Raw genomic sequence first — 22679 nt, forward strand, 5'->3', positions numbered from 1 at the left:
AAATAGACTAAAGTTGAGGAGCTCTGTAACCTCTTGGGTAGTATGAGAAAGCAGTGCTTCTGGGTCAGTGAGTCTACAGAATGGCTCCGAGTGGAGACAGGAGGCAGGGAAGCCAAGTGGTTAGTAAACTGCAGGCCCAAAGTTTCAATAGTTGTAACTGGTGGAAATGGAAAGAGGTAATAGAATCAATTCAAATCTTCATTAAAGCAAGCCCTCCCAGACAACTGTACCTTTTCCCTTCAATAAATGCACTTACCTGGATCATCCCTTTGACTTTTACACCTAAGAATGTATGGGACCTTGTCTGTACTAGATAAATGTTACTTGCAGAGCTTAGCTATTTTGACCTACAAAATGCAAAACGAATGAAAAATAACTTGTCTGCTTCTGTTTTCTGGATGAATTATTTTAGTTTTTCATAGTATTGCTTGAATGAAGTAGATATAATCCACAATTGAAATTCAACTCTGAAAACTTACCACCAAATAACAAATAGAGTGGTCAACTCATGTATCAAAAGCATATCTGAGGTGATCTCACTGTAATAGGCTGTTCTGACTCATACCACTTACCTGTATCACACAGATCAGGCTCTCCTAAGGTCTTATCAGCCACAAACCATAAAAATAGTCCCACCCTATACCAGGTCTTTTATCAGTTATTATAATGATATTTAGAAAATGCTCATTTCAAAAAGCCTTTAACAATAACTTCATTCCAAATAAACACTTATTGTACTGCCTGTGTTAATTTTTTTGATCTTCCCATTTTGCTCAATATCTTCCAAGCAACAGGCACCCAATGAATGTTTACTGATTAAAACCTTCTAGAACTGGAAGCAGCAAGAGAAAGACAGCCAGTTTTAATGGCTGGTAGTCAGAATGTCCATATTCAGAGAAACAGTAGTAGCAGTTGACTAAAAAGTTAGGTGAAGACAATCCCAAGGTCTCAAACTGAGATGACTGGGAAAATGACACTATTAGCAAAAATGGGGATGGCGTAACTGAGAGCAGTTTTTAGGACATGGTATAAGCATAGTTTTTAGAAACAAATAGTGATGACAGGCCATGTCAGGAGAAAAGACTATATTAAAGAAGCTACCTAATACTGCCTTTACCGTAAGTCTGTTTCATTCCTAAGTACACTAAAAGCCTGTTTTGTTACTCTGTGCTCCAACTCTGCTTCATGGAACCTTCACATTTTCTCAAAGCATATTCAATTATTCTGCTACAATCTGATTTTAATGAATAGAGATTCAAAAAGTAATTTAAAAATTGTTTAATACACAAAGTGAAAAACTGTCTAGAATACAAAAGCACTTCACATTTTTAAAACAAGTAATACCTTCTAAATTATTTAACAGACGATAGATCCACAATCCTTTATCTGAAACCCAGTCTGCGGCCATACCATCTTGAAGGCACCCAATCTAGTCTTGAAACCCTTGGGGCCAGATGCTTCAGAATTATGAAAATTTCAGATTTTAGAAAGGTTATTCAGTGCATATACCAAACTACATAAACCTCAGGCAGGGTCTGTGGCAGCACCCTTCCCCCAAACAATCAAACACAGTAATATTTCTGCAGCAAAAGAATATTCACACTAAATGGGATAAGTAGACTCAATGTCAGTTCTTGTTGGATGTGCAAGCAGATGAATTTTGTCATCAATCTTATGAAAAATCTTGTTTTCAAAGATTTTTTGATTTTGGAATTACAGATAAGGAATGCAGATCTTTATAAATTTGTATCACAAGACATGAAAGATTCCTTAAAAGACCCATTTTTACAAATGAAAACACAGATAAGCTTTCAAATACATTATAAATTAACAGTCATCTTCTCTTTGATATTATTAAATGTACATCTTAAATACATATACACAGAGCACACTTAACAAGATTTGGAAGAATCAACTGGTATTAAAGGCACAAATGCACAGTCCCTTTCCTAGGAAAGGGATACAATCAAATGTGCAGGAAAATGGAAAATGGGATTAAACTCTTTTATGATGCTGGGAAGAGCACTGTTAAGTGCAACACAAGTACAACACAAGCAGTGTCTTCCACAGAAACACAGGCAAACACTTTTTTACTTAGAATACATGTTGAGATTTTCTTCTCTGTATACATTATTTTGGCCTTATGCCCAAAAGTTAAATGTTGAAAGAATCAGTTAAATAATTAATGTTTTACCAGGTTTGAAGACAAATGGATTTAAGTCCACTGACTCATAAAATTCTATCTGTTCAGAAGTTAAAATTACCCACAGTCAAACTATTATGCTGTAAAATCATGTGGAGCTTCTGATCATAGTCATTTCTTCCATTGACTGGTATTTGAAGAATGGTTTCATAGGAGAAAAACAAATGTCCAACATGTACAGCAACAACTTCATAGGTTTCAGGAGAGTCTCTAAGTGGCAAGTCATTCTGTTAACCAACTCCAATCAAGACTCTAAAACCAGGCATGAAAAAGTTACCATTAGATGTAGACTCTAAGCAATAGGTATGTGGGTGTTCATTTTTGCAAGTTTTCTGTTTATTTGGAGATTTTATAATCAAAAGTTGAAAAACCGAAAGCACAAATAAGTTACAATTAAAGAGTTTAGTTTACCTTAATTTCTACTGACAACAACAAAAAAATTTCAAAGAGTTTTCAGATATTTGAAGCAAATAATGAAAGAGGAAATAACAAAGAATTAATATCAAGACTAAATATAGTAAAAGTTAATTCAGTAAATATTTTATTGTAGTTTCTCCAAGTTTTAACAAATCAATAATTCATAGCAATCAAATCTTCATAAAAACACTTCTGTTAATAACCATATTAACATTATTCATTTTGCACACAACAGTTACGATATTTGAAATACAGTACAAATTATGCCCCATCTTACTGGGGAAAACTGACTGCAGAAGCAAAAAAGTACAGACCATTTGATTTCAGTGGTCACACTGCAAAGAAAGCTCACCAATCATTTAACTTGACCAAAAATGCTATTAAAGATTACTGATGGCATAATCCTAGTATATCCATGAGTAAGAGAAGATGGGGAGTTGAGGTTAAGCATTCCTCAAATGCTCTTTCCTCTGAGTTCTATTCCCCAACGGAATGCCAAACACCAGATAAGTCCAGCATGGAAAGTTAAACCCTTTGCACCCAACACACTTAAAACACATTCATATTCATATAAAACTTACCATCATATTGTTGCCCTGTTTTTCATTTGCTTCATGAATAATAGTGCTTAAATGGCCAAGACAGTTCAAATTTTCTTCTATCATTTGTGCTAAAGTCTCCCTGTGGAATGAAAGCAAAAGGGCATATAAATTTCCTCTACTTTCTGATCTTCAGGGTCAGGATGATACTGCTCTTCCTACACCACCACAACCCAGCAACCCAATGCAGCTGATTCCTGTTGTCTTCAGTTTGCTCATCCCTCCCACCCAGAGGCAGAGTCCTGTTTGTTACTCCAGGCTGCTGCCTCTGCCCAGCTCTAATGATAAGGAGTCCACTATAACGCCAATCTGATTTTCCTCTGAAATATAAGTGGCACTTATATACAACTTTCCCCCCCTGAAAATGCTCACTCGGGGAAAAAGAGATCCTGTGGCACAGCCAGATGAAAGATCTTTTTTTGTTTCTGGAACATTTCCTTTTCCTTGCCAGTAGTAAAAACATTAGCATGCTTACTTTTGAGACACAAATGTAGGAGAAGAGATAGAAAAGATAAACTATCTTTTCTGCAAAGATTAGGGAAGGTGAAAAAAACTGTGGAAAATATAGATGACAGCAATGAAAAAGAAAAGCAAGCTGATTCCTGATGACAGCAGAAGAAAACTGTGACAGGGGAGCTGCCAAGAACCAAGAAGTATCCTTGGAAATTTGAAGACAATCCTGAATCTGATTTCTATCTTCTGTACTTTCCTCTTCCATATGTCCTCCATCCTTACCTTTTACTAACTCTCAGTCCCTACCCTAGTAGAACCAATTCCAGGCCATGGAAGATGGTCACTGTTAGCTTAGAACTAAATTCTCATTCAGCTTATCCAACAGATAGAAAAATTGAGGTCAACAGTCCCCAATCCTTGGTGGTTAAGTACCACAGGTATATTATTACTGAAACCAGTTTTCCTTTTGGAAAATGTATTTTAAAATTCCTGGTAAATATATTTTTGCAAACCATCATAACCTCACACTGAAAATCACTTGTATAGACGTAATATTTGCAACCATTTGCATTCTCTAATAAACCCAAGTATCTCTAATGAAAGCAAAAAGATATTAAACTTTATTTGTATCAATTCTGATTAATGAAATATTTCCTAATTGGCCCTGGATGTATTACCTTGGGCCAAATGTATAATGACCCTAAAATATACCCTAGAACTTGCTTTCTTTAAGAAGATAAAATACCTGGTATCAGCTTGCCTTCCTGCCATGTGCTTTTCTCTCATAAAAGCAGAGTACAGAATGTGCAGCTGCTGACCTCCTGAGCAGTGATGTTACACGGCTGCACCTCTGCAAAACTAATTATGGGCAGAGCTTCCAGGAAATGCTGGTACTGTAGAGGTCTCCATGAGTTGTAAGAAAAGCGACAATACACAAGCTAGCAAAGAGCCACTGGCTCTGGATACGGCACATCTCATGCTGAGAAAAATAACAGAAATGGATAGTCATTCAGCTTTTAGCAGAAGAGTAGGAATTAAAAGAAAATATAGGACTTCAAACTTGAGTTGTTTCCAAAAACGATTTAAGGCACTTGAAAAAAGTCTGATTTTAAGAATACTAAGTTATAAAATGAGTACATTAAACTTAATTCCATTACAGGGGTGATCAAAGGCCCTAAAATGACAACTGCAAAAAGATAGCATAAATTCTTAGAGATAAATGATAAATTTAGGAATAAAGTATGGCTACAAGGTTTAATCGGAGAAGGCAATGGCACCCCACTCCAGTACTTTTGCCTGGAAAATCCCATGGACAGAGGAGCCTGGTGGGCTGCCATCTATGGGGTCGCACAGAGTCAGACACAACTAAGCGACTTCACTTTCACTTTTCACTTTCATGCATTGGAGAAGGAAATGGCAACCCACTCCAGTGTTCTTGCCTGGAGAATCCCAGGAACGGGGGAACCTGGTGGGCTGCCGTCTCTGGGGTCACACAGAGTCAGACACGACTGAAGTGACTTAGCACAAGGTTTAGTAAGTCAATAATAGAAAAAGAACTTAGAACTTGGATTGAGCTAATAAGAAGTAATATTTGCTGAAGATTCACTTCCCAAGCATTTTATATATACTGTCTAGCTGAATTTTCATAGCACTTCCCATTTTACAGGTGAGGAAATGTGAACATTGAAACAGTCAAGTTAATTGTGTAGGGTTATTACAAAGGGACAATCAGGATTCAATCCTGGTCTATAAGGCAGTGAAGACTATGTCTTAACCACTTCACTCTACTGTCTCATTCCCACCACTACTCTTGAACACACAACTATCTATTGTAACAAAGTGAACCCACCCATCTTGAGGAGTTACCACGCATGACAGAGGATGTTCACGTTCTGCTGAAGTTGGGGGCAGCTGAGGGGTTACACCTTCTAGACTGGATCCTACAAGGGACCGAGCAGAACTCTGAGTCTGAAGGAAAAAAATAAAATTACAGGCAAGCACCTTCATGCATTCATATTCCTAAGACACATTTCTATCACTACTTTTATGTACAACCAGAGTATTTCTGTACAAAACTATCTCCACTGTTACACACCCTACTAATTATCCTGTCCTGGACCTCTTTCTTCATTGACTAAAATCAGATGTATCCATCCTTCCATTCTACTTTGTTCCAGTTGAACAAAGGGCTGGTTTTTCAAATCAGCCAGGCACATCTATCCCCAAGTTGGGTTGGGTGACCACAGTGGTCTAAGGTTGGGAGGAGTATAAAAACAGGAGACTAGAAAGGAGAGAGAGAATGAAGGATGATCATGAAGTCCTATATCTGAATCCCTAGTGAGACACCAAGCAAAGAACATGAACATCAACCCAACATAAAATACATATGTCTTCAAGAGGACAGAAATCATGCTGATAAAAAACCCTTTTGCAGGGAATATCAACAAATTAGTGTCATATTAAATAATTCATATTAAAAATTACTTACACAGGCAATTTTAAGGAGATGCCATATTTCTTTCTGCCTCTTCCCCTGCATAAACATGACAGTACTGTCAGCTTCTTTGATGTTACTGAGGGCCATTTCCACCTTGGGCAGTAGATCAATAATCTTCTGCTTACAGCCCAACAACTTGCTGGAGAGGTAAAATCTGTGTCAGACACTTACATATCCCCCAAGACTGTACCCCATACTCCCAAACCCAGCTGGGGGAATGAGTCACAATCAGCACAGATTTAGTGACTGATCTGCAAAGCAGTGCACACAGAGAGGACACTAAATGCATGCAGCTATGGCTAAGTTCTGCAGCGTACTGCCAGTACTTTTCCTGGGTCTAGTATATTTAACCAGAAAGGGGTATTACGTTTTAAAAGGAACCTGGCTCAAGTTCCCTGGCTTTTTAGTAGGAAATAAAACAATATTTCTACCTCAGATGACCAAACAGCTCCTTGAGAACCCGGTCCTGACTCTGCACAGTATGCACAATGATCTTCACCATCTCCGTGCTGTCGCTGTAGGAGTGATCTATAAAAGAACTCAGTCAGTAGGTATAACCTCTCTTCTGCATGAAACAAACCAGCCCTAAACAGAAAATTCCTGAAAATCTGAAACTAGTTTTAAATAATTAACATCTCCATTTAATTTCAAAACTAAATTAGTATAAAAAGTTTTAAGATTATATATCTATAATAATCATATAACTAAAAACAAAGTCTGTCTGTGTGTGTATATAATGCATACATGAAAGTCAAAGTGTTAGTTGCTCAGTCCTGTCTGACTCTGCAACCCCATGGACCGTAGTCTGCCAGGCTCCTCTGTCCATGGATTTTCCAGGCAAGAAAACTGAATTGGGTAGCCATTCCCTTCCCCAGGGGATCTTACCAATCAAGGGATCAAACCCAGATGTCCTGCATTACAGGCAGATTCTTTACCATCTGAGTCATCAGGGAAGCCCCAGGTGGCAAGAATACACAGAATGCTATACAAAAAAGGTCTTCATGACCCAGAAAACCATGATATGTGGTCACTCACCTAGAACATCCTGGAGTGTGAAGTCAAATGGCCTTAGGAAGCATTACCAACAAGGCTAGTGGAGGTGATGGAATTCCAGCTGAGCTATTTAAAATCCTAAAAGATGCTGCTGCTAAAGTGCTGCATCAATATGCTAGCAAATTTGGAAAGCTCAGCAGTGGCTGCAGAACTGGAATAGGTCAGTTTTCATTCCAATCCCAAAGAAAGGCAATGCTTCAAACTAATGTATAATTGTGCTCATTTCACATGTTGGCAAGGTAATACTCAAAATCCTTCAAGCTAGGCTTTAATAGTACATGAACTGAGAACTTCCAGATGTAAAAGTTGAATTTAGAAATGGCAGAGAGAACCAGAGATCAAATGGCAACATCCACTCATTCACAGAAAAAGCAATTCCCAAAAAAAATCTGCTTCGTTGACTATGCTAAAGCCTTTGACTGTGTGGATCACAACCGTGGAAAATTCTTCAAGAAATGGGAACATCAGACCATTACCTGTCTCCAGGCCAAGAAGCAACAGTTAGAACCGGACATGGAACAATGGACTGGTTCCAAATTGGGAAAGGAGTCACAGCTATATATTGTCACCCTGCTTATTTAAATTATATGGAGAGTACATCATGCGAAATGCCAGGATGGATGACTCACAAGCTGGGATCAAGATTGCCAGGAGAAATATCAACAATCTCAGATATGCAGATGATGCCACTCTAATGACAAAGCAAAGAGGAATTAAAGAATTAGAGAGGATGAGGGTGAAAGAGGAAAGTGAAAAAGCTGACTTAAAACTCAACATTCAAAAAACTAAGATCATGGCATCCAGTACCATCACTTCATGGCAAACAGATGGGAAAACAATGGAAACAGTGACAGATTTTATTTTCATGGGCTCCAAAAATCACTGTGGATGGTGACTGTACCCACGAAATTAAAAGATGCTTGCTCCTTGGAAGAAAAGCTATGACAAACCTAGACAGAGTATTAAAAATCAGAGACATCACTTTTGCCAACAAAGGTCCATTATAGTCAAAGCTACAGTTTTTCCAGGAGTCATGTATGGATGTGAGAGTTAGACCATAAAGAAGGCTGAGCGCTGAAGAATTGATGCTTTCGAATTGTGGTGCTAGAGAAGACTCTTGAGAATCCTTTGGACAGCAAGGAGATGAAACCAGGCAATCCTAAAGGAAATCAACCCTGAATATTCATTGGAAGGACTAATGTTGGAGCTCCAATACTTTGGTCATCTGACGTGAAGAACTGACTCATTAGAAAAGACCCTGATGCTGGGAAAGACTGAAGGCAGCAGGAAAAGGGGGCGACAGAGGATGAGATGGTTGGATGGCATCACTGACTCAATGGACGTGAGTTTGAGCAAACTCTGGGAGATAGTGAAAGACAGGGAAGCCTGGTGTGAGGTACTCTGTGGGGTCACAAAGAGTTGGACAGGACTTAGAGACTGAACAACAACAATGTATACACAGATTTATCACTGTGTATTCAAAGACATTGTATCTTTTCTGTTTTAAGAAGAATTATCTTGGCTAATTCAAGCCCCAGACATATATGCAGCTTTCTGGACATGAGATCAATTTTTCTTAGATGACTAACATAATTTATTTAGAAGCAGTACGATAGTTCATCAAACTTTAACTGACTCAGGAGTTCCAGCTAGGTTGCTTGAAATTTCATGTTTATCCATCTGTTTATACCCATGAAAACACTGAAAAAAGCTGGTCAACTTAAGCCAAATCTGATGCATAAAAGGACCTGCAGACATCTTGAAAGTTCAGTTTGAGGGCAGTGTGACATCTCAAAGTAAACTGGCAGCTGACAAAGATCCTCAAATGGGATGGTGGTGGGATGGTGGTCACAGTGAGTTCTACCATTATAGGAGATGCCACCTTTTTAAATAAAGCAAACCCAAAACTAGTATTAACTGTTATGTTTCAAAAAATGGTATTTAAGTTTTAAAAAATTTGAAGTTTGGTCATGGATCATGCTGGCATTTCCCCAGACAATAATTAATCTTGAATGCAAAACTATTATTATTATTATATGCTATTATCTACTTACAGTTTTCTCATTTAATACTCACAGGAGTCCCAAGAAATGGCTACTGATGCTACCCACATTTTACTATGAAAGGAATATCAAAAGAGATTTTTGAAAAGTTGTGTCCTGTGTTAGAACTGTGAAGACCTTCCCGAGTACTCAGCTTTAGTCCCAACACCTTTTTCTCTCTCTCTCCCTCAAAAACAACCAAAGACAGAGACTCCCAAAAGGCTTCTCTCCAAACAGCACTTGTTAATAAATCCCACAGATCAAGCCCAACAGCTTTGCCATATAACTATAAGGCATATAGCTCTTTTAGATGGTCAACGACCTCAGAACTTTAACCTACTCCAACATAAAGCATGGGGAAAGGTGGTTTTCATCATTTGCAGGTGAACAAGAATCTCAAGTCAACTCTGAACTGGAAAAGGCACCAAAGACCATATACCTCAAGTATGATTATATAACCCAACAGACAAAACTTCTTGTCACAACTTGTCAGTTGAGGTGACCATCAGTTCTTTGGATAACTTTGGATAGCAAATTTATTTCTAGGCCCTGTGATACACTGATACCTGTGACTACTGCAAAGATTTTGTAAGAATAACCCAAACAAATTTTATCAATGACTGTGGAAAGTTAATTTGACTGAGTCAATGGATGGAATTTTATATATCTTCATCTGCTGCTGCTGCCGCTAAGTTGCTTCAGTCATGTCCGACTCTGTGCAACCCCATGGACTGCAGCCTACCAGGCTCCCGCATCTCTGGGATTCTCCAGGCAAGAACACTGGAGTGGGTTGCCATTTCCTTCTCCAATGTATGAAAGTGGAAAGTGAAAGTGAAGTCGCTCAGTCGTGCCTGACTCTTAGCGACCCCATGGACTGCAGCCTACCAGGCTCCTCCATCCATGGGATTTTCCGGGCAACAGTACAGGAGTGGGTTGCCATTGCCTTTTCCCATATATCTTCATCTACAATATGTGATTCATTGGTCAGGAGATGGAGGGTAATGAATACTGATTAAAGGAAAAAAGTTATCCTTGCTCTATTTGAAATCTTAAATTTCAGTATTTTACTCTAGCTTCTATCATTTTTTTGGTCATTATTTTCAACTTTTCTGTCCCCTTATTGTCAGCAACATCCTAACCCTAGATCAGTCTAACCACTTGCTCTATCAGTTTTCTGTATCCAAGATACTAAACATTACCATCAAAACAATTATACTTTCATTCTTTCTGCTGTCCTAACTAATTCACAGGTTTTCACTTCTGCTCTGGATTCTGAATAAATATCCTGGACCAGCAACATCTATCACTGAACACACCAGCTTTCAAAAGCATACTCGTTTAGCATACTCCTTAAATCTATGATGTCACATCTCTTCTATTACAGTTAACCCAACATCTTACTTTGGGATAGGAGGCTATAAAGCAGTAAGATTCATACCTTTCACTCCCTATACCCAGAGAAGTGTCTATATCCACACACATCTCCCTCTCTAAGATCAGGAGCAACATGCCCAACCCCTCCCCACTATTCTCTGGAGTCAGCCCCTCAAAGTTGTTCAGAGACTTCCCTCTCCACAGGCTTTTGGCCCCAAGTGCACAAACAAGCTTAAGTCTTTCTTCTGAAAATTGACTTCCCTTCATTCTTCAATCTCTCTGAGCTGCTCATCTCTTTTTGTTCCTTAACAGCCAAGCTTCAGGAAAGAATAGCCTAGATAACCAGGTTTCAAACTGACTGGTCTCAGGACACCTACACTCAAAAATCCTTAAGAACCCCAGGGTTTTTTAGGAATTAAACTGAGAAATATAAAGATATTTATTTATTCATTAAAAATAACATAAATTCATTATTAAAACATTTTAATCCAAAATAACTGTATTTTCCTCAAAAAATTTAGTGAGAGTATTGGCATTATTTTACATTTTTGCAAATCTTTTTAATAACACTACCAATCTGATCATAAAAGTATTTAAGTATTGAGAAGCTGACAAATTTTGGATGATGGATAGACGTTTTCCTACATTCTAATTTTTTGCTTGAAACATGGAATTTTATCATTGACAACTAATATTGTTTTTTTTTATCCTTCAAGTGACAGGTCATGCTCCATTAATTTTTAGAAAATATCTGCCACATACCCAAATCTGAAGAATCACAGTTTATCTGATGATCATTGTTCCAAGTAAAAATGGTGTTTGGTTAAACAGGCTGGTCCACAAGCAATGTCAACAACTGCTGATGTGGTTTTCCTTAGGACAGCCATCATACCTCAGCAGGGCTTCCCTCATAGCTCAGTTGGTAAAGAATCCGCTTGCAGGAGACCCCAGTTCGATTCCTGGGTCAGGAAGATCCCCTGGAGAAGGGATAGGCTACCCACTCCAGTAATCTTGGGCTTCCCTTGTGGCTCAGCTGGTGAAGAATCCGCCTGCAGTGCGCGAGACCTGTGTTTGATCCCTGGGTTGGGAAGATCCCCTGGGGAAGGGAAAGGCTACCCACTCCAGTATTCTGGCCTGGAGAATTCCATGGACTGTATAGTCCATGGGGTCACAAACAGATACGATTGAGTGACTTTCACTTTCACACCTCAGCATGTAACAGAAGCACTTTATGAGTACTTTCCATTTTGTCACAGAGAATATTAAAAAGACATATACCCAAGGGTTGAAATTTCTTTAGAATTTTTATTGCCTTATCAAGGATACTTTTAAATGAAACTGGCTTTTTTTTAACTATGAACCCACATTGGTGAAAATCAGTGACTACGAGCATACTTTGGTGCTAGTGCCTTCATTCATGCTAAGCAGGGTGCAAGCTGTTTACCCACCAATGTTTTTGCAGCATCAGTGAAAATATCAACATAGTTAAGAGGCAGATAACATTCTAGTATTGTGAAAACAGTTTTGACTTCACTGACTCCTCTTAAAAGGATCCTTTGCAGATCCTCAGGGGTTCATGAGCTATACTTTTGAGAACTGCTGATCTAGACTAACTTCTCCATTTCCTCCTATCCCACTCTGTCCTCAGCCCACTACAATCTAGTTCTGTTCCCAAAAGGCCATTATTTTACCAAGATCACCAATCATGTCCAAACTACCAAGTCCGATAGATATTTTCATTATCATTTTTATTACCCACATCTCTAGCATTTCACCCTGATCACGTTCTTCTTGAAACTCTCTGTCCTACTCCCATCGTATCATTCCTGCTACACATTCAAGTCATTCCTCAATCTTTTTGTACGCTCCTCTGCTTCTAGCCATTTCTTGAATGTTGATATTCTCTAGATCCATCCTTGGTTATCTTAATCAATATATTTATACAAGACGATCACTTTATTCCTATGGCTAATTACTCTCAAACCAGCTAAATATCTAGTCTGGACTTCTCCACTAAATCCATGTTCAATACATTCATATATATGTACACACAATACACATGTATATATGTATATGTACGTATGTTTATACAGAGAAGGCAATGGCACCCCATTCCAGTACTCTTGCTTGGAAAATCCCATGGATGGAGGAGCCTGGTAGGCTGCAGTCCATGGGGTTGCTAGGAGTCGAACACGACTGAGCGACTTCACTTTCACTTTTCACTTTCATGCATTGGAGAAGGAAATGGCAACCCACTCCAGTGTTCTTGCCTGGAGAATCCCAGGGACGGGGGAGCCTGGTGGGCTGCCGTCTATGGGGTCGCACAGAGTCGGACACGACTGAAGTGACTTAGCATAGCATGTATGTTTATATATACATACACACATATCTACTATTTTCCATCTTATTTAAATGTTCCACTGACACCTTAACATCAACATGTACAAAAATGAACCCATGTTCTTTTCCCATTAAGCCTGTTATCTTTCCTATACTTCCTATCATGGTGAGTGGTCCTCACCCACTAGAACTGGGTGCTAAGAGCACCTAACTACTCCAGCCAGAAACTTGGCAGGCATCCATGACTCTCTATCCCATCTCCTTCCACCCATATACAATCCATTACCCAATATTATCAGTTCTACTTCCTAAATCTCTCTCTTGCCTTTATCCTCCTCTTCTTCACTAGCACTCCCCACTGCCACAGTTCAGGCTCTCTGCTTTAGTTCATGTCCTACCTTATCCTGTGCCACAATTACTCAACAACCTCATGATTGATGAATGCCTCTATCCCAGCCACACTTTAATCCATTATCCACAATGTTACCAATGCAGTATTTCTAAAATGCTAATCTGAACATGCCATTCTCCTGATTATACCTTTTTAGGGTTTTTCTTTGTCATCATGATGAAATCCAAAACTGTTACTATGACATGCCAGATCCTTTGCGATCCAGTCACATTTCTCCTTCTGAAACTCTATAATCCAGTCACAATACATTTCCTCAAACATGCTAACTGCTACATGGATGTGTCTTTCCCTATTATACTTGCATACATAAGAGTATATATACTCTTTCATATATACCTTCTTTCACTAAGCTACTGCTATTTATCCTTTAAGGCTCATCTCAGATGTTGTCTCCTGCAGGAAACCTCCTCTAACCAACCAAGACTCCCAAACAGGGTTAGATGCCTATTGTATATATATCTCATACATGTTTGTAGAAATTAACTGAACGAATTCCACTACAATAAAAACCAATGTAGAGGAGATTTTATTATTTGTTACATACTATTTAATATTTGCATGTGTTTGTAATTTTAAGGTGTAAGAGTTATGGTTTTATTTGTTTACAATTTCAGTATCTAACAAATCAGGGCACAGACGTCACCTTTTAGTTCTTCCCTAATCCTTCAAAACAGATCAGTTTTTAACTGAAGGATAATATCTTGCACATACATAATAGTCTATAGTTTTCAGGCACTTTCACAAACATCCTGTCAAATATAATGCCATATATAGTCACTGAGTTAGGAAAGTTAGATTCCTACCCCATTTTGCAGAAGAGGGAAATGAGATACCAGAAAAAAAGTTATTTGCTCAATAAAGTGCCCAATTTAGAATTAAAGCCTTCTAATTCTCAATCCAGGTGCTTCCCTGGTGGCTGAGCTGTAAAGAATTCTCCAGTAATGCAGGGGACTTAGGAGACATGGGTTCAATCCCTGGGTTGGAAGATCCCCTGGAGGAGGAAATGGCAACCCTGTCCAGTATTCATTCTGGAAAAACCCCATGAAGCAAAGGAGCATGGTGGGCTACAGTCTGTGGGGTCAAAAAGAGTTGGACATGACTGAACATGCATGCAATTCTCAGTCCAGTGCACTTACCATCAGAACATGCTCTGTATTCAGCAGATGTTCAACAGAAATGAACAGTTTTGTCAATGAAATAAGCAACCAGTGACCAGGTGCAGAGGAAGGCATCATTTTCAAAGTACACTGTTTTGGCTTAGCATATGGGCATCCCTCTGACCATTCCACACCTGAACCCACAGCCTCAAATTATTTCCAATCTCTTTAATTTTAAGCCGCATTTCTTTCTTTCTCTTTTTTTACATCTTTCCACACATTTTCTTGCTTCCTCTTTCCCTTATTCCGAGTTCCTTTTTTCTCTTTCGTTCCTTCCTTTTACTTCCCTTTAAAATTTTCTCTATTTCAAAATAAACAAGTGGGACCTAATTAAACTTAAAAGCTTTTGCACAGCAAAAAACATAAACTATAAACATAAACAAGGTGAAACTATAAACAAGATGAAAAGACAACCCTCAGAATGGGAAAAATAGCAAATGAAACAATTGACAAAGGACTAATTTCAAAAATATATAAGCAGCTCATACAAATCAATACTAGAAAAACAAACAACCTAATCAAAAAATGGGCAAAAGACCTAAAGAGGCATTTCTCCAAAGAAGACATACAGATGGCTAATAAACACATGAAAAGATGCTCAACATCTCTCATTATTCAGTTCAGTTCAGTTCAGTCGCTCAGTCGTGTCCGACTCTTTGCGACCACATGGATCGCAGCACACCAGGCCTTCCTTTCCATCACTAATTTCCGGAGTTCACTGAGACTCACGTCCATCGAGTCGGTGATGCCATCCAGCCATCTCATGCTCTGTCGTCCCCTTCTCCTCCTGCCCTCAATCCCTCCCAGCATCCGAGTCTTTTCCAATGAGTCAACTCTTCGCATGAGGTGGCCAAAGTACTGGAGTTTCAGCTTTAACATCATTCCTTCCAAAGAATACCCAGGACTGACCTCCTTTAGAATGGACTGGTTGGATCTCCTTGGAGTCTTCTCCAACACTGCAGTTCAAAAGCATCAATTCTTCGGCACTCAGATTTCTTCACAGTCCAACTCTCACATCCATACATGACCACTGGAAAAACCATAGCCTTGACTAGACGGACCTTTGTTGGCAAAGGAATGTCTCTGCTTTTAAATATGCTATCTAGGTTGGTCATAACTTTCCTTCCAAGGAGTAAGCGTCTTTTAATTTCATGGCTTCAATCACCATCTGCAGTGATTTTGGAGCTCCAAAAAATAAAGTCTGACACTGTTTCCCCATCTATTTGCCATGAAATGATGGGACCAGATGCCATGATCTTAGTTTTCTGAATGTTGAGCTTTAAGCCAACTTTTTCACTCTCCTCTTTCACTTTCATCAAGAGGCTTTTTCGTTCTTCTTCACTTTCTGCCATAAGGGGACTTTTCATTGTAGGGGACTGGAATGCAAAAGTAGGAAGTCAAGAAACACCTGGAGTAACAGGCAAATTTGGCCTTGGAGTACGGAATGAAGCAGGGCAAAGGCTAACAGAGTTTTGCCAAGAGAACACACTGGTCATAGCAAACACCCTCTTCCAACAACACAAGAGAAGACTCTACACATGGACATCACCAGATGGTCAACATCGAAATTAGACTGATTATATTCTTTGCAGCCAAAGATGGAGAAGCTCTATACAGTCAGCAAAAACAAGACCAGGAGCTGACTGTGGCTCAGATCATGAACTCCTTATTGCCAAATTCAGACTTAAATTGAAATATCACTCATTATTAGGGAAATGCAAATCAAAACTTCAATGAGATATCACCTCACTCTTGTCAGAATGGCCATCATCAAAAAACCAACAAACAATAAATGCTGGAGAGGGTGTGGAGAAAAGGGAACCCCCTTGCACTGCTGGTGGGAATGCAAATTGATACCACGACTATGGAGAACAGTACGGAGATTCCTTATAAAACTAGGAATAAAAACACCATATGACCCAGCAATTCCACTACTAGGCATGTACCCTGAGGAAATCAAAATTGAAAAATACACATGTAACCCATGTTCATTGCAGCTCTATTTATAATAGCTAGGACATAGAAGCAATCCAACGTCCACTGACAGATGAATGGATAAAGAAGCTGTGGTACATATATACAAGGGAATATTACTCAGCCATAAAAAGGAACACATCTGAGTCAGTCCCAATGAGGTAGATGAACCTAGAGCCCATTATACAGAGTGAATTAAGTCAGAAAGAGAAAACAATGATCATACATTAACATATATATCTACTTCTGCTTTACTGATTATGCTAAAGCCTCTGACTGTGTGGATCACAACAAACTGTGGAAAATTCTTTAAGAGATGGGAATACTAGACCACCTGACCTGCCTCTTGAGAAATCTGTATGCAGGTCAAGAAGCAACAGTTAGAACTGGACACAGAACAGACTGCTTCCAAATTGGGAAAGGAGTACATCAAGGCTGTATATTGTCACCCTACTTATTTAACTTATGTGCAGAGTACATCATGAGAAATACTGGGCTGGATGATGCACAAGCTAGAATCAAGACTGCCAGGAGAAATACCAATAACCTCAGATATGCAGATGACACCACCCTTATGGCAGAAAGCGAAGAAGAACTAAAGAACCTCTAGATGAAAGTGAAAGTGGAGAGTGAAAAAATTGGCTTAAAACTCAACATTCAGGAAATTAAGATCATGGCATCTGCTTCCACCATTTCATGGGAAATAGATGGGGCAACAATGGAAACAGTGACAGATTTTATTTTGGGAGGCTCCAAAATCACCACAGATGGTGACTGTAGCCACAATATTAAAAGATGCTTGCTCCCTGGAAGAAAAGTTATGACCAACCTAGACACCTTATTAAAAAGCAGAGACATCGCTTTGCCAACAAAGGTCCGTCTAGTCAAAGCTGTGGTTTTTCCAGTAGTCATGCACAGATGTGAGAGTTGGACTGTGAAGAAGGCTGAGCACCAAAGAATTGATTCTTTTGAACAGTGGTGTTGGAGAAGACTCTTGAGAGTCCTTTGGACTGCAAGGAGATCCAACCAGTCCATCCTAAAGGAGATCAGTTCTGAATATTCATTGGAAGGACTGATGCTAAAGCTGAAACTCTAATACTTTGGTCACCTGATGTGAAGAACTGACTCATTTGAAAAGACCCTGATGCTGGAAAAGATTGAAGGCGGGAGGAGAAGGGGACGACAGAGGATGAGACGGTTGGATGGCATTACCGACTCAATGGACCTGAGTTTAAGTAAACTCCGGGAGTTGGTGATGGACAGGGAGGCCTGGCATGCTGTAGTCCATGGTGTCACAAAGAGTCAGACATGACTGAGCGACTGAACTGAACACATATATATGGAACATAGAAAGATGGTACTGAAAAACCTATTTGCAAATTAGCAAGGAGACACAGACATTATGAACAGACTTATGGACATGGCTAGGTTGGCCGGGGGGATGCGGAGAAGGAGTGGGTGGGAGGTATGGAGAGAGTAACATGGAAACTTTTGAACTGTGGTGTTGGAGAAGACTCTTGAGAGTCCCTTGGACTGCAAGGAGATCCAACCAGTCCATTCTGAAGGAGATCAGCCCTGGGATTTCTTTGGAAGGAATGATGCTAAAGCTGAAACTCCAGTACTTTGGCCACCTCATGCGACGAGTTGACTCATTGGAAAAGACTCTGATGCTGGGAGGGATTGGGGGCAGGAGGAGAAGGGGACGACAGAGGATGAGATGGCTGGATAGCATCACTGACTCGATGGACGTGAGTCTCAGTGAACTCCGGGAGTTGGTGATGGACAGGGAGGCCTGGCGTGCTGCGATTCATGGGGTCGCAAAAAGTCGGACACAACTGAGCGGCTGATCTGATCTGATATGTAAAATAGATAACCAATGGGAATTTGCTGTATGACTCAGGAACTCAAACCAGAGCTCGGTAACAACCTAGAGAGGTTGGATGGGGAGGGAGGTGGGAGGGATGTTCAAGTGGGAGGGCACATGGGTAAGCCTATGGCTGTTTCATGTTAATGTTTGGCAGAAACCAATGCAATACTGTAAAGCAATTATCCTTCAATTAAAAATAAATATATTAAAAAAATTTTTTTCTATTTCAAACTTTATTACTTTGCCTTCCTAATTTCTTAAATTCTCACAGACTTAAATGCTGTTGTACCATAAACATCTCAATGTGAAGTTGAAGTGTCAGTTGCTCAATCATGTCCTACTCTGCCACCCCATGGACTGTAGCCTGCCAGGCTCCTCTGTCCATGGAATTCTCCAGGCAAGAATACTGGAGTGGTTTGTCACTCCCTTCTCCAGGGGAACTTTGTGACCCAGGGACTGAACACAGGTCTCCTGCATTGCAGGCAGATTCTTTACCAACTGAGCCACTAGGGAAGCCCCTAAACATCTCAGTGGCAATACCAAAACTGGAATTTATTCTGTGGCTTGCTTAAAATCCAGTTTCACAGATTTGTTAAGCTAGTGATGGTTTCCTAAAATGTCTCTGTATACTGTGAAAGTGTCTTACCTGAAGGTCTGTGCTTTAACTGCTTATATAGATCAATTGCGCGCTGTTCCCTATGAAAAAGAAAACATGTTTCTAAAAGTGAAGATAGTTTAATGACTTTAATAATTTCCAACTTGAACAATATTATTTGAATAGAGTAATGACCCCATTTTCAAGTAATTATATATTGCCAATGAATATTTTACAGGGTGTTTCACTGGGTAATAAGCAAGATCTTAAGATGCAAAGTTTAATATACTAAGTATCTGCTCTGATATTGCCAATGAATATTCTACAGGGTGTTTCACTGGGTAATAAGTAAGATCTTAAGATGCAAAGTTTAATATACTAAGTATCTGCTCTGATCTACCATCATTTATATAGTATCTCTGCACCAGAAACACTTAAATGGAAAAAAATTATGTCCTGTGATTAAAGAAAAAAAATCTGAAGTTTCTAATCCAAACACTTAGGAAGTTAACCTTTTTTAGCGAATTTAATAAATGATACCTTCCTTAAACCAGAAGTGTGGTAAGTAGGGAAATAGTCTGCAACTTAAAATACTTGAAAAATTACTAACACTCACATGAAAAGATGCTTCGATTTAAAAAGCAAAGGTCATGGAAAAGAATTTGAAAAAGAATAGGTGTATATATATACGGCTGAGTCCCTTCGCTACATACTTGAAACTATCACAACATTGGTAATCAACTATAATATAACCCCAATATAAAATAAAAAGATTTTTAAAAATAAATAAATAGTAAACGTCAACCTGAAGAGTTATTGCCAAAATTTCCTGTGATTAGGAAAAAACTTCCTTTTTAAATATGATGCCAATTTATTTGTGGAAAGAAAAACTATAGAAAAGAACCACATATAATCTTCCAGAAATACAATCAAAGAATAATCTGCTACCAAAAATTACAGACACCAACACTAAGAACATGACTTCACCCTTACAGAGATTCCATCAAGTCTCCCTGACGTCGTCCGTAGGGGCTCTTCTGTAGCTCCATGATTTCAGTGTGCAGGGACATGATTTGATCCTCCAGGTATCCAATGACACCCACCTAAAATATGATGAAACACAAAAGAAGTGACAGGCTCACCACCACACAACACGAGGAACTCAGAGAATGACTTCTTACAGTAACAGAGCAAAGCGACTGAATGTAAAACACTGATTTTGTTCAAGCCTTTTTGTCTCTCAGATTATGACATGTAACTTTCACATGAGAACCAACTTATTTCAGGCTTCTCTCCTGACAACAGTACACTACTAGCATTTTCTTTCTCCTCCTGAGAAGGAAAAAGACAGAAGTGTCACTAATAAGTAAAAGTGACCATCAATACCACTGCATCTCAGTTCTACAATTTTCAGTGTCTCTTGTTCCCAACTTGAATAAAGATGCAGAAAGATAAAAACACTGGATTTCCCAACCCAGGATACCAACTGCCACACTCATTCCTCAGGAAGTGCTGGCATCAAGGAGAGCAACAATTTAGTGGGACCACAGACAGATGTACCAGGTAAAGAAGGAATCTGCCACATACAGTGTGACCATAAAAAATTTATCATCCAAACCAGCATAATTTTGAGAGTATTGATAATAAGAGCTTCCCTGATAGCTCAGTTGGTAAAGAATCTGCCTGCAATGCAGGAGACCCTGGTTCAATTCCTGGGTGGGAAAATCCCCTGGAGAAGGGATAGGTTACCCACTCCAGTATTCTTGAGCTTCCTTTGTGGTTCACCTGGCAAAGAATCCTCCTGCAATGTGGGAGACCTGGGTTCGATCCCTGGGTTGGGAAGATCCCCTGGAGAAGGGAAAGGCTACCCACTCCAGTATTCTGGCCTGGAGAATTCCATGGACTGTATAGTCCAGGGGTCACAAAGAGTCAGACACAACTGAGCGTTTTTCACTTAACTAACTTAACTAATTGATAATTGAGGCAAGAGAGGTAGACTGAAACTGTCCCGAGTAAACCAAGATGTCCAGCCGTCCTATCAAAACCAGTCTTAAAAATATCAGTGATAACTACCATTTCACTCCCACTTAAATATGTATAACCCCACTAAAAAAGGTACAGTCCCCATAATATAACATGGAAACTGAGGCTCAGTGAGGCTTCATTTTAGTCTCATTTACCCAAAGCTCTTGTTTTTATCCACTGTGGTACTTCCCTCTATATACACATACTAGGTATCTGTCTGACATTCAGGAATGATATGAGAAATACTCTACAAACCAAAACCAAAGAATTTCTAAGGGAGACCTCAGGGGTTAATAAGCACACAGAATAAGCTCAGTGATTTTACCTCAGCATAGTGGATAGCCTTTTCTTCCATTTCTTTCCATGCTTTTAACATTTTTTCTGAGGCTAAAAAAAAAAGTCTTAATTGGTCATCTCAGAAATAGCCATAGGTTCAATATTGACCTCCCCATCTCCTTGCCATATCAACATCAAAAACAGAGTTATGAGTTGAATTATTCCCCCAAAAGATGGTGAAGCCCTAACCTTGTACTTCAGAATTTGACCTTATTTGGAAATAGTGTCAGGTGCAAATAGCTAAATTAAGGTTGAGTCTTAACCTAGTATGACTAGTGTCCTTTTAAGAAAAGAAGAAGAAACACAGCAACAGACATATGAACGGGAAAGCTCCATTTCACAACAGAGGCAGAGACTAAAGTGCCACAGCTGCAAGCCAATGAATGCCAAAGATTGCCGGCAAGTACCAGAAGAATCTAAGGAAGGATTCTTCTCCTTAGGTTCCAGAGACAGCATGGCCCTGACAACACATCGATTTTGGACTTTAAGCCTCTGAAGCTATGAGGTAATAAATTTCTATTGTTTTAAGCCACCCAGTTCATAGCAATTTGTTATGGCAACCCTGGGAAACTAACACAGATGACTTTCTCTTAAAAAAAATTTTTTTTAAAGTAATACATGAACATGATATTTAAAAAATCAAACACTATATAGGGATATAAGAAGTCTCCTCAAAAAAAAAAAAGTCTCCTCCCCCCCACTTTCCACCTTTTGCAATCCCAATGCTAATCATTTCTTACAGACACATCTCCTTTTCTCCCATAAATAGAATCATCTATATATACTTTTCCTTCCTTGCTTTTTTCTCCAATTTAAAACATTGCTGCCTTAAAGATCAAGTGATCTATCAGCACACATAGGTCTACCTCACTCTTTTTAAACAGTAGTCTAAGATATACAACTTAGCAAGATAAGTCAAAGATAATCTGATGAAATAACTATGTTTTGCCATTCATCAGAATGCCTATAATACACAAACAGAAATAAAACATCAATCACAGAACCAGCTTTGGTGAGAAAACTTATTTACCCAGCTGGATACTATTGATCATTTACTTCTGAAACATACACACCTTGCTCAAGTATACAAACAGAAATGCTGAAGGCAACTCTTTTGGTTTATTATTTGAATTTTAACTCTGCTTTTTACATTTCCTTAGTACATCTGAAGGAAGATAAGCTTAGAATTAAATACCAAAAAATTGGAGGCTATGTGCAATAAAAAACAGCGGGACTCCGCAGTAGGTTGTTTAGAAATTAAAAAAAAAAAACCTGAATTGCGTGTATTATTATTTATAGAAGGATAAGTAATTTAAGACATCCCAGGCTAAGAAG

The 22679-nt window shown here is 39.0% G+C and overlaps 1 protein-coding gene across 1 annotated transcript in view; it reads right to left on the reverse strand.

The window, feature by feature from the left end:
• Positions 1–1263: 1263 nt before the first annotated feature.
• CHUK (component of inhibitor of nuclear factor kappa B kinase complex) overlaps positions 1264–22679 on the reverse strand; it is a gene marked incomplete at its 5' end in the record, with an annotated part of 42265 nt that continues 20849 nt past the window's right edge. The window contains 8 exon segments of the mRNA NM_174021.2: positions 1264–2455; positions 3202–3301; positions 5522–5640; positions 6161–6308; positions 6601–6697; positions 19035–19084; positions 19977–20086; positions 21334–21395. Coding sequence (NP_776446.1) covers positions 2426–2455; positions 3202–3301; positions 5522–5640; positions 6161–6308; positions 6601–6697; positions 19035–19084; positions 19977–20086; positions 21334–21395 — 716 coding nt within the window. The 3' untranslated portion in view covers positions 1264–2425.

Source organism: Bos taurus, chromosome 26 (assembly GCF_002263795.3).
Source record: "Bos taurus isolate L1 Dominette 01449 registration number 42190680 breed Hereford chromosome 26, ARS-UCD2.0, whole genome shotgun sequence".
Classification (NCBI taxonomy): domain Eukaryota; kingdom Metazoa; phylum Chordata; class Mammalia; order Artiodactyla; family Bovidae; genus Bos; species Bos taurus.